Source organism: Theropithecus gelada, chromosome 12 (genome assembly GCF_003255815.1).
Source record: "Theropithecus gelada isolate Dixy chromosome 12, Tgel_1.0, whole genome shotgun sequence".
Taxonomy (NCBI): domain Eukaryota; kingdom Metazoa; phylum Chordata; class Mammalia; order Primates; family Cercopithecidae; genus Theropithecus; species Theropithecus gelada.
In genome coordinates, this window is record NC_037680.1 from 114,226,586 (window position 1) to 114,238,863 (window position 12,278).

At 51.0% G+C, this 12,278-nt stretch overlaps 1 protein-coding gene across 6 annotated transcripts in view; it reads left to right on the forward strand.

Moving 5' to 3' along the window:
• LRRFIP1 (LRR binding FLII interacting protein 1) overlaps positions 1-12,278 on the forward strand; it is a 167,532-nt gene that overhangs the window by 78,716 nt on the left and 76,538 nt on the right. For all 6 annotated transcript variants that reach the window (XM_025404134.1, XM_025404132.1, XM_025404133.1 and 3 more), the window contains exon 2: positions 9,005-9,091. In XM_025404134.1, coding sequence (XP_025259919.1) covers positions 9,005-9,091 — 87 coding nt within the window. The remainder of the gene's footprint in view (positions 1-9,004; positions 9,092-12,278) is intronic.

The window sequence follows — 12,278 nt, forward strand, 5'->3', positions numbered from 1 at the left end:
ACCTCAGATGATCCACCTGCCTCGGCCTCCCAAAGTGCTGGGATTACAGGCGTGAGCCACCGTGCCCGGCCAAAACAGCGGTTTTTCTATCTTCCTGAGCAGTCGAGGGAAAAGTTCTTCCCATTGCAGGCATGTCTGAATGCGGGATGGTTGGCCGACTTGGCCCTGCCCCCCTGCCCCAATACCCTTCGCTTCTTCCCAATCTTTCTGACATCCCAGTCCCCCCAACATTTCCAAAATGCCCTCTATGTCAACACTCCTGCCACTGGCCAGCTGCCACCCCAGAATGCCCTGTGCCCGGTAACGATCGTTCTCACAGTCATGGCCGTAGGGAAGGCTCTCTTGTGGTTACTGGGGGACTTGGTGAGATTGCCTACATGAGCATTTCTTTTGGAACTGAGATACAATGCACATGGCCTTTGGGGGACATGGGGTGATGGGTACGCGGAGTCGAGGCAAGCCTCCCTTGCGTTTCGGAGGCACTAGCCTTGTGCTGTCCGTTCTTGTCCATGTCTGTGCAGGAGGACATCACCCGGCCCACTTGGTTGCTGTGAATAGCAAACTATTTTTAGAGGCTGCTGCATCTGAGGGTTGGGGGTTTATAGAGAAAACAAAAGTTGGTGGCTGTGGCAACTTCCTATAGCAAGGTGGCTCAGGATAGGGATCCCGTGTCATAGCCTGGGTACACCACGGCCCCTCCAGGAGCTCGATTCCTTCTTAGCTCAGGGGAAGAATCGCACAAGGACAGAGGTCCCTGCTTGTCTGTGAACAAACTGGCCTTTGTGGCTACTTCAGCCTTCGGCTGCATCATATTCCTGTTACATTCACGTGAGTGAACTTGAATTACATCCTTAACACTTTTCCAAAAAGGTTATAAACTAGACTGGTGACATATCATGGGGCCTGGAAAAATAATGCTGCTGCTTTTTCACTTCTCTGCTTGATGCTAAAACCTGGAGGCTAAAATGAATGTGTGTAATTAATTGGAGAACTTCCTCCTGTTTGTGGAGTGCTTTACCGCTGGCAAACGGCTTCTCTCCCTGAACAGCCCTGTGGGGCGTCATTTCCATCTGCCATCTGAGGAGAGCTGCTGTTCATGGCCCAGTCCTCTGTCCATTGGCCCACTGGGTGTCCCTAATGTGCGCTAATAGGCTCCTGGCAAACGGCGGGCATGGCAGCCACGAATCTGCACATGAGCTGTGTGCCCTAGGTCTCCCCGGGCTCTGCGGGGGGAGGTGGGAGCCGGCCTCCGGTTCACATGCGGTGCTTTCCAAGCTGCAGGGCTTTCTCAGCCTGGGTGGAAGGAGTGACGTCAGAGCATTTCGCAGGAACTGCCTGCCCTAAAGCTGTGGCTCATAAACCCCTTCCAGCTTCTGTGTAGAATTCTGGAGCCCCAGGGTATCACCAGAGAGTTTAAAAGTGGAGGAAGAACGTTTCCTGTGACTGCAGGGTGAGAGGCCCTGGGATCTGTCATTCCACACTAGGCTGGAATCCCAGAAAAGCTTCAATGCTCGGGAAATGTAGGAGCTTCGCCAGGATCCCCTGAAGGAGTGTGGGGCTTTTTAAGCAAACTGCCCAGCAAGCCTCCTGCAGCACCTGCTGTCCCTCTGCCCGCAGTCAGGGCCCCGGCCCACCAGTGTTGGTTGTGTTTCTGTTCTTTGAAGAGACCGCGTGATGATCTTCTGGTAGGAGCCGGAAGAAAGATTCAAATGCCATTAGAGCTGTTAGAGTCCAGACGCCACTGGAATTGGAGTTCAGGGTGTTGGGCTGTCCCCACCCTTAGGCAGTACCCCCACTGCCTGCAACACCTCCAGTGCAGGCTGAGGCCACCTGAGGATGGAAGCACGTGTGGGCTAGGCCAGGAGGGCGTGCAGGAGGGCTCTCCACTCTGCACTCTGCTGGGGCTTTCTCCTTGCGTCCTGGTCAATAACTTCTTCTCTCTCTGGTTCTCCTTGGCCTCAGCTCCCTGAGGAGCTGAGCCAGGCTGTCCCTGAGTTCCCTAATCCGGAAGAAGGGACGGCCATTATCTTTGAGTGACTGTCTTCTTGCAGCTGGGAATCTCTGGGGCTCTGAGCAGGAGGCCCGTGGGGGGCCCTGGAAGAACAGGCGCGAGTTGAACTATTTACCTCACTGCCCTGTGTGCCCTGCCCCAGCAGAAGCCGTTTCTGCTGTGTGGTTCTGTCTAGGACTAGAGCCCCTCAGGGCCCTCTGCATGCTGTGGGATCCCTTTGCAAAGCGCTTCCTAACATGTGCTTTTATCTGTGGCTCGGGCTGGGGATGGTGACTTCTTCACGCAGTCTTCCGCAGGCCGCTCCAGCCTGGCTCCCGAGATGCCACGCACGGTCTCTGCAGCCCAGAGAAGACCCTGCAGGGGGAGAAGGGTCACTTTGGTTGCCTGTCTCCCCATCTGGCCTGTGGGCCGGGCGCCTGGCAGATGGGGCTTCCATGGAGGTGCCCCCACAGACTCGGACTCCACAGCAGGCTGTGGCGCTGGCATCGAGGATGTGGCTGGAAGAACCTAGCTGTCTTTTTAGCCATTTGTTTCGGAGGCCCTGGGGGTCATACTTGTGCTTCCTTGTGTATTTTTAGATCTCTTATCACCATACACACCACCTCCGTATTAGAGGGCTGTCATATTCACATATGGTGAAATAAGACACAAAAGTACAATTCTGGAGTCGAGGTTCGGCTTTCTAGGATTAGGACAAGGAGGCAACTTTGATAGTAAATGGAATCTTTTTTTCCCAGCCACCCCCACCCTCAAAGACTATCTTGCTCTAAGACCCAGTTCCTGTAAAACTGTCTGTGGGGTCCCCGGCCAGGGTGGGTGGGATCCCGGGGAAAGGGCCGGGCTGTGTGCTCCGAACAGGAATGCTCCTGGACCAACCGTTGTGGGCGTTCCTGAGAAGCCAGGGAGCCTGGATCTTGTCAGAGGAGCTCGAGTCAGCTCCTCCCTCTGCTCCGTCCTAACCCCACAGGCGGCAGCAGCAGGAGCTGAGAGAGGACACGGTGGGGGCAGCGCTGCAAAACCCAGCAGCAGGGCTACCTTCCAGCAGCAGAAAGCATGAGTTTTGGTTTTGGGGTTCTTTCATTTCCTTCCTTCCTTTCTTTCTTTTTTAAATTTTTGCTCTTTGTTATGAAACATTGCAATCAGACCGAGCTGTGCATGGCCTGCTGCAAGCAGGCACCGTTATCTTGAATGACCCCACATGCTGGGCAAGGAGGGGGCGGGGGAGGGGCTTGTGGGAACCCAGAACTGGGGTGGGACTGAGCCAACAGTTTAAAGAGCCTTGTACCCCCATTACCCAGCCTCAACAATTGTTCGCTTCCAGCCATTTACACCCCACCCAGGTTTTTTGAAGACAAGTCAGAGGGAGATAATTTCACTGTACTCCTCAGTGTTTTAGTATCCCAGCAGAGATTGCATGGGCAGAGAAGGGAGGCTTCAGAGTGTAGGACCCCAGGAACAGATGAGTGTTCGCTCTTTCCCTGTTGGCTCCTGTGGGGTAGGGACAGACCAGCCCCCACGGACACTAGTGAGGACCATGACAAGAAGCTGCTGTTCTAATCTCATCAGTGGAGGATCCAGCAAGCCCGGATCGGGGTGAAAGAATGACTCAACCTGCAGGCCATTTGGGGTATGCGCAGTCTGGTCTCCTGAGTTCTCTGAAGCCCTGTGCAGTTTTTGCTTTGTATCCCAAACTCCACGGGCCTGGACTCTGCCACTGGGCTTGATCTTCTGCAGCCCAGCCCGTTCCTGTCCCCATGCTGGAAGCAGCCTCTCAACTCGCTTCCTGGGTTTCCTGTTGCTCTCCCCACCCCATACCTGCTCCCCACGTTTCTATCGGAGCCCTGTTTCTAAAACAAAAGTCAGATTCCGCTGTGTTCTTAAAACCCTTCAGTGGTTCTGAATTCTTTCAAGACAAGGTTCCAGATATGGAGGCTGAGGGTGAGGGTCTGCACCCCAGGTGTCTGCACTCCTCGTCACCAGCGCCTGGTCGCAGCCACCCGGCTCTGCTTGTCCTGTTTCAGGGTCCAGCTTAGGGCTCCTGTCCTGCGGACGCCTTCCGCAGCCCCCCAGCGTTGGGTCAAGTTCTCCACAGCAGCCCCGGCCCGTTTCTTCCCCCATGTGGTCCTCATCACATGTACATTGTCACCAGGCGCTTTGCCTGTTTCCCGGGAGACTGGACACCTAAACCGCGTTTTGGAAATCCCTCCCACCATCTCAAGCGGTGCTGAGACACCACCCTGCATTCACAGCACAGTGCGTTCCTGTGACCTCCGCGGGCCATGGTTAGCCCACAGGCTACTCACAGAAAGTGACAGGCCGTGTTCCAAAACTCTTCAAGCAGTCTGACATGGCTGTGGCCCTTCATGAGATTTTATATTTTACCAAAGTGTCAGTCAATAAAGGATTCGTCCTGCACCACCGGAGCACTGGCGCAAGGTGCCCTGATCCCTGAGAACCCGCGTCTGCACAGTCAGCACTCTCCCCACTGTCTGTCATCTGCTGTGCCCTGTCAGGCTGCTGTGCCTTTCTTCGCAGTGTCTCTGTTTGGGGAAGAATTTTGTCGAAACTCTGCAGATTTTCTTTTCTTTCTTTCTTTTTTTCTTTTTTTCAAGACAGAGTCTTGCTCTGTCTCCCAGGCTGGAGTGCAGTGGCGCGATCTTGGCTCACCACAACCTCCACCTCCTAGGTTCACGCAATTCTTCTGCCTCAGCCTCCCGAGTAGCTGGGATTACAGGCACCCACCACCACACCCAGCTAATTTTTTGTACTTTTAGTAGATTTTTAGTAGAGACAGGGTTTCACCATGTTGGCCAGGCTGGTCTCGATCTCCCAACCTCAGGTGATTCGCCTGCCTCGGCCCCCGCAAAGTGCTGGGATTACAGGTGTGAGCCACCACGCCTGGCCAACTCTGCAGATTTTCTTTCAGGCATCTTAAGCGAGTGGCAAGAGTTATTCTGTGGCTAAGTGTGTAGTTTTGTGTTCGTGAAGATGGTCATGCATGGGTTTTGTGCCAGTTTAAATGCTGGCTCATATATTTGTTGGTGTTTAGTCAGGCAGATTCCAAGAATTACCAGTAAACTAAATTGCCACTTCCGGTATTGCCAGCGCTTTGTTTTCCACATATGAGTCATGTGAGGATCGTAAGGGATGGAGATGTTCTAGAAGGCGGGGGTTGCAAGGATTTGGAATTGTATTCAGTGACAAATGGACTTCTTTCTGAATTCTCATGTAAGGTGGAGATCGCCATATGGAGGTGGGCGCGTGTCCTCCTGAGGAATTGATGCCGTAACATGGTTCATCCATGGGGTTCCTTTGTCAGCCCAAACCCATGTGCCTCCCAGCAAAGGTCACTGTCTTTTAGTCTTTAAATGTCATTATCCCCAAGTGAGGGACGGGGGTAGACCTGTTAGGCCGAAGGCGGGCCATGATGGGAACCTTTTCCTTGGTGGAGGGCGGGCCCCCAAGAGCAGCTGGGTCTGACAGGACATTGTTTTGGAGTCTTGCGAGTCTGGAGGGGGGACGCCTGACAGGGAGCCCCCAGGTGGAGTACTGCATGCTCAGGCAGGCGAGTTCTGCAAGGACCTTTGGCCAGACCCAAGCAGAGCTAAGCTGGATTAGGGTGGGGAGCTGGGCAGGCAGGCAGGGAAGTGGGTGGGCATGCAGGTGCCTGGGACCCCACTCAGCTCACAGAGATACTTTCCCTGTGAGAGCAGGAGTCACCTCAGGCCTCCTCTCCTTCTGTTATCTGCTAGTGTGTAATAAATATCCACAATTCAGCGGCTTAGGATAACACATAGTTATGATCTCACAGTTTCTGTGGTCAGGAGTCTGGGCACATTGGCCAAGCGCAGTGGCTCATGCTGGTAATCCCAGCAGTTTGGGAGGCTGAGGCAGGCGAATGGCATGAACCCAGGAGTTTGAGACCAGCCTGGGCAATGTGGCAAAACCCTGTCTCTATAAAAAATACAAAAATTAGCCAGGTGTGGTGGCACCTGCCCTGTAGTGCCAGCTACTCGGGAGGCTGAGATGGGAGAATCACTTGAACCTGGGAGGTGGAGGTTGCAGTGAGCTGTGATCACGCCACTCCAGCCTGGGTGACAGAGGGAGACCCTGTCTCAAAAAAAAAAAAAAAGAGCCTGGACTCAGCCCTACTGAGTCCTGTGTTCAGGTCTCACAAGGCTACAACCAAGTTGTTGGCTACTCTGGGGTCTTTCTGGAGTTCAGGCCCCTCTTCTGAGCCACATTTTTGTTGGAAGAATTCAGTTCCTTGTGGTTGTAGGACTGAGGTCACTGTTCTGCTGGTATCAGTCAGCCAGGGGCTGCTCTCAGCTCGTTGAGGTCTCTCCCATTGGGCAACTTGCTTTCTCAAAGCCAGCAAGGACACTCTGACTTCTAGACTGTCTTTTAAAGGGCTCTCCTGATTAGGGCAGACCCACAGGATAATCTCTCTTTTGAGCAAGGCAGTCAACTGATGAAGGATCTTAATTATTTTTTAATACTCTTTGCCACGTAATACAGCCTAATTACAGTGGTGTCATCCATTATGTCCATGGTCCCACACACTCAGTGGGAGAGGGGTATGCAGGGCAGGTACACTGGTGGTGGGAGTCTTGGGGACCAGCCCACAATTCCACGGTCCCACACAGTGGGAGAGGGCTATGCAGGACGTGTACACCAGAGTCTTGGAGACCAACCCAGAATTCGGTCGACTGCCCTTGTCTCTCCCTCTGTTCCCTTCTGGTGCCCTTCTTTCCCCCAACTCTTTCCTCTTTCTTACATCTCACCCCTCTGCTCCCCTTCTTCTTTCCGTATGGCCTCCCTTCTCTTTTCCTGGCCCCTCCTCTCTGTTCCTCCACCCCCCAACCCCCAAGCTGGTGGGCTATGGCTGCTTTGAAACCTCATACCTGCTCTGAACTGACTTAGAAACTGAGCCAATGGCACAGAGCCACCTGCCTTACTAGGAAGGGCTGCCCTTGGTGTGGCCTTGGTCACTTTGCTGGCCCATTGGTAGGGCTGTAGGACGTCACTCTAATGCCTTTCCTTCTCTGTCTCCTTCCTCTTTGCTAGATCTTTGTATAGACCCAAGAGGCCTTTCTTTGTTTAAGACAGGATCTCACTCTGTCACCCAGGCTGGAGTGCAGTGGCACAATCACAGCTCACTACAACCTCAACTTCCCAGGCTCCAGTGATCCTCCCACCTCAGCCTCCCAAGTAGCTGGGACCACGGGTGTGTGCTACCACACCTGGCTAATTTTTGTATTGTTGGTAGAGACAGGGTTTTACCATGTTACCCAGGCTGGTCTCGAACTCTTGACCTCAAGAGATCCACCTGCCATGGCCTCCCAAAGTGCTAGGATTCCAGGCCTGAGCCACTATGCCTAGCCTGGCCCCAATAGGCCCTTCACACCATGTATTATGGTCTTGGAAATTGAAAATGGCAACAAAGTATCAAACTCTTGATGCAATTGTGATTTTTGACACCCCTTGATTTGAAAGACATGGGGTGGGTTGATAAAGGAGCCAAGCCAATAGAACAGATTCCTTATGAGGACACAAGCCAGGCAACCTCAAGACGACAGATCAAGTATGGCCAGTTTGCAACTTAGATTAAAATTGAGAAAGAAGATACATCTGTAATATAGTGTAAGTCTAGGATGGGAGAGATGGATGTCCCGGTCAGGACCAGCCCCATGCCAGGAGCTTGCTAGCCACCTCGCAAGTCTCATTTTAATATTATCTAGGAGCCAGTTGTGGTGGTGCAAACCTGTAGTCCCAGCTACTCAGAAGGCTGAGGCAGGTTGCTAGAACCCAGGAGTTCCTGGCTTCAGTGAGCTGTGATCACACCTGTGAATACACATACACTGCACTTCAGCCTGGGCGACAGAACAAGACCCCATCCCCAAAGAAAAAAAAAAAAAAAAGGAAGAAAAAAAGGAAAACATTATGCAAGACGTCTGAAAACTGTGTTTATAGAACCATTGGTGGAAGGATTACAGACGTATTCTCAAAAAAACTTAAGTAGAAAGAGGGTGGGGTTTATTTGATACCAGAAAACCTACATTCAGTAACACTTATGCCATCGAGCTTACTGGGTTGTTGTATCACATGAAACAGTGAATACGCATGCGGTTTGTAAAATGTTTTGTAAGTCGTTTGTAGAAACAGTTCAGATGCCAAGCTCGATAGCATCATGTCCATTCCTGCTCAAGCATTTGAAACGTTCTCATGGAGCAGAATGTGGCAGAACAGCTACAAGTTGAAAAATACTTATATGGAGGCTAATTTTTTAGTGCAAGGAAGGACTACCAACAGCTAGAAGCATTCTGCTGTGATCTACATTGTGTTGGGAAAAGACGGACTCCTGGCACGGCTGTGTTGAAGGGGAAGCTGAGAGTGCGTGTGTGCTGAGAAGTGACTGGATGGGAGTTCGCTGGGATTACAGTCCCAGCTCCATGCCAGCCAGCCCTATGACCTCAGATGGGTCTGGCAGCTTCTCCACGCCTCCACTTTCTGCTCTGTAAAGCGAGGGATTGAACTGGAAACCTGGAGTAGCATCCAGCTGTTAACACTCCGCTCCATGCGTCTGTCGGAGCTCCAGAGGGAGGCTGACTGCCCAGCCCTGCCACTTACAGGCTGTGTGACCTCAGGCAAGTTACTTACCCTCTCTGTGCCTTAGTTCTCTCATATTTAAACTGGGGATGGTAACAGTCTCTGCCTAATGAGGCTATTTCAGGGAGTACATGGCATCATATCCATAAAGCTCTTAGAATAGTTCCTGCCTAGCATGTGGTAAGGGCTTGATAAATGGTAGCGGTTCTTATAAGGACTATTTCTGTTGCTCGTGACCACCTTTTTACTCTATTAGTCTGGAAGTTATTGCTGTATATCTGTTAAACTCTGAACAAGATTTTCTTTCCGCGTCATCACTGCTGACCCTCCACTGGGAAGGTGCCCGCTGCTCTGTCCTCTAATAAGATATTCTGTCTGTTTCAGGCGGAGGCCCGGCTGGCTGCAAAACGGGCGGCCCGCGCGGAGGCTCGTGAGATCCGCATGAAGGAGCTGGAGCGGCAGCAGAAGGAGGTAACGTTTGGGACTCCTCGTTGGGTCTTTTCACAGTGATTTGCGTTCTGGGCCCAGCGTGCAAGGGCAGGCACCTGTTGCTGCAGACGCACCTGGCTGGCTCACGTTGCTCACGGTCAGAGTGCGTTTGTGCCTGACTTCTGGCCAAGGTCAGGCTGGGAGTGCACATAGCACGGATATCAGGCATGCCTGCTCAGACCTGCTGGCTCCTGAGAGGGGCTTAGAAGCCTCTTGCCTGTGAAGATCGTTGTTTCCAGCTGCAAGGAGCCAAAATGTTCAGGGTCTGAGCTTTAAGTTCTAACTGTTGTACTAGAATCTAGATTCTCTGGATTAAAGTAGAAAAGAAGAATGGATTAATGAGTTTTTAAACTGGCCAGATTGTTTTGTTTAAAAATACGTCCCCCATGGTTTGTACAGTGTTGGTCACACACGGGCTGCAGGTTTCAGGATATCTAGAGCTCCTGTGTGATAGAGAGACAGGAATGAACACGTGGATGAAGCAGGCAGGGAAGAAATTCCTCCCTGGGAAAATGGCTAGCAATGTGTTGACACACCTGCTCAAGCCATTTGCAAGTTATTTTCATCATCTGGAGCTGGAGCTGGGAGTCATTTCCAACAGCATGAGGGTTCTTTAACTCACAGTTATGGTGTGACCTTTTCTATGACCTCAGAGACAAAGAAGCTGAGACCCCACTCAGTCCATGTTCTCCTGTGGGCCATGCCCTGGGGCCAAGGGACTGTCCACACCTGAGCCCACCCCCAAGGGCTTTTCTTCTTAAGAAGATTTGAATGTATTTTGTTAGACAGGAGTAACCAGCTGCCTTCCCCAGGGTTGATTTTCTTGTTTGGCTTACATAGCCAAATGTAAAAAGGCGAGCCAGTGTTTAAAACCAGTAAGATTTCCAATAAAAACCTGAATTTCCAGATTCTCTTACGGTGGTTGTAGATTCCGCCACATTCCCAGCAAAGACCAAGCTGGCCACATTCTCTGCAGGGTTGGGGCCCTGCCACCGGTCTAACGTGCTCATTGCCCTCTGCTGCTAGGAGGTTGCCGCTCCGTGTAGAGACCTGCATGCAGATGCTGGGCAGTGTCACCGAGCCCTGGGAACCGTCCTGCACACTCAAGCTCTGGTATCCATAGTGGTGCCGGAGGCCACCTGAAGGAATAGTGCTTTTATTCTGAACTGATTTTTAAAATGTATATGTATAATTTTTCTTTTTTTTTTTTTGAGATCAAGTCTTGCTCTGTTGCCCAGGCTGGAGTACAGTGACATAAGCGCCGCTCACTGCAACCTCTGCCTCCAGATTCAAGCGATTGTCATGCCTTAGCCTCCCGAGTAGCTGGGATTATAGGTGCGCACCACCATGCCTGGCTAATTTTTGTATTTTTAGTAGAGACGGGGTTTCGCCATGTTGGCCAGACTGGTCTCAAACTCCTGATCTCAAGTGATCCTCCTGCCTTGACCTCCTGGCCTCCCAAAGTGCTAGGATTACAGGCATGAGCCACCACACCTGGCTTACATATATATATTTTAAATGACAATTTCAAGTGCTTTTTCACACGGCCCAGTATCAGTGTCTCTGTAGAAATGTCTGTTCATACCTCAGTGGACACTCTCAAGCTCCTTGTGTGCACGACACTGCTGGCCCCTTCCATCTGTTTTAGAAACCTAACGGCAGCAGGTGGGCAAGGTGGTTAATTTGGCGGGCAGTGGCCACTGTTTCTTAGGACACACCACTGTGTGAGCGGACGGCCGCCTCTTTCTCCAGAGCCAGAAGCCACCCCCTCAGGCTAATGCTGGCGTTCTGAGGCTTATCCGACTTTAATTCACTTCGCCTGGCTCCCCAATAGGACCTCAGTCTTTGTTTTTTATTAAGGTTGTAAAAGAGTTATAAAAAGAATTTCCCCAAATATTTTTTTGTTCTGGCAGGTTTTGCATGGTTGATGGGATTTTAAGGCCCCCTGCCCTGTTCATAGTTCCTGTGTCTCAGCTCTGTTGTTACAGCAGAGCCAAGGGCCCAAAGGATGCAGATGGCCATGAAGCTGTGAGTGGGCCCTACTCGGCCTTCATGATAGCATCCGTCATCCTTTCTTCATCTTTCTCTTGTATAGTAGATGTAACGAAAGTTACTTTCATCAAGAATACAAACCTAGGATTTCTACAAAATCAAGGTGAAAAAAGAATTATATAGTATGTACGTACATCTTCCAAATTAAACATTTAGATAAAAATATATTGTATCTTTTTTTGAGACAGAATCTTGCTCTGTCGCCCAGGCTGGAGTGTAGTGGCACGATCTTGGCTCACTGCAACCTCCTTCTCCTGGGTTCAAGCGATTCTCCTGCCTCAGCATCCTGAGTAGCTGGGACTACAGGTGCCGGCCACCACGCCCAGCTAATTTTTTGTATTTTTAGTAGAGATGGGGTTTCACCATGTTAGCCAGGATGGTCTCTAACTCCTGACCTCTTGATCTGCCTGTTTCAGCCTCCCAAAGTGTTGGGACTACAGGCGTTAACCATCGCACCTGCCCCATATTATATCCTTAATTATGGATAGAATTGATTTAAATATATACATATTGATATAAGCAGCTTGTTACAAAGTTGTTGGGCAAAAGTTCTTGATTTAAAAAATAACTAAGATGAATTAAGGCAAGCAATCATCTATGTGAATGGCCTCCTTTAAAAGCAAAGCATCCCTTTATTCCTTTGATTCAAAGGAAGCCCTTTTCTGTTGCATTTTAATTGTACAACGTAAGGACAATCTGTTGCTGGACTCCCGCATCTCTGTTGTAATATTCCAAGCCACACGAGAAGAAAAATAAAAAGCCGGGCGTGGTAGCATGCACCTGTAGTCCCAGCTACTCAGGACACTGAGGCAGGAGCATTGCTTGACCCCAGGAGCCTGAAGCAATGATCGGGCCATGATTGTCCCTGTGCGTAGCCACTGCACTCCCGCTGGGGCAACATAATGAGACCCCCATCTCTTTCAAAAAGTCGAAATATAAAAAGTAGTTGCTACTCCAGGTGGCAAACCAAGTCTTGGGCATTTAATTTTAGTATCGTAAAAAGGGGGTGCAGAGCAGCCTTCGCTGACGCCTCTGATGAGCACGGGCCTTGCAGAGAACATCTGATGAAGTCTGGGAAGTCGGATGTAAAACTCCATGGTTTGCCCTCTTCAGCACG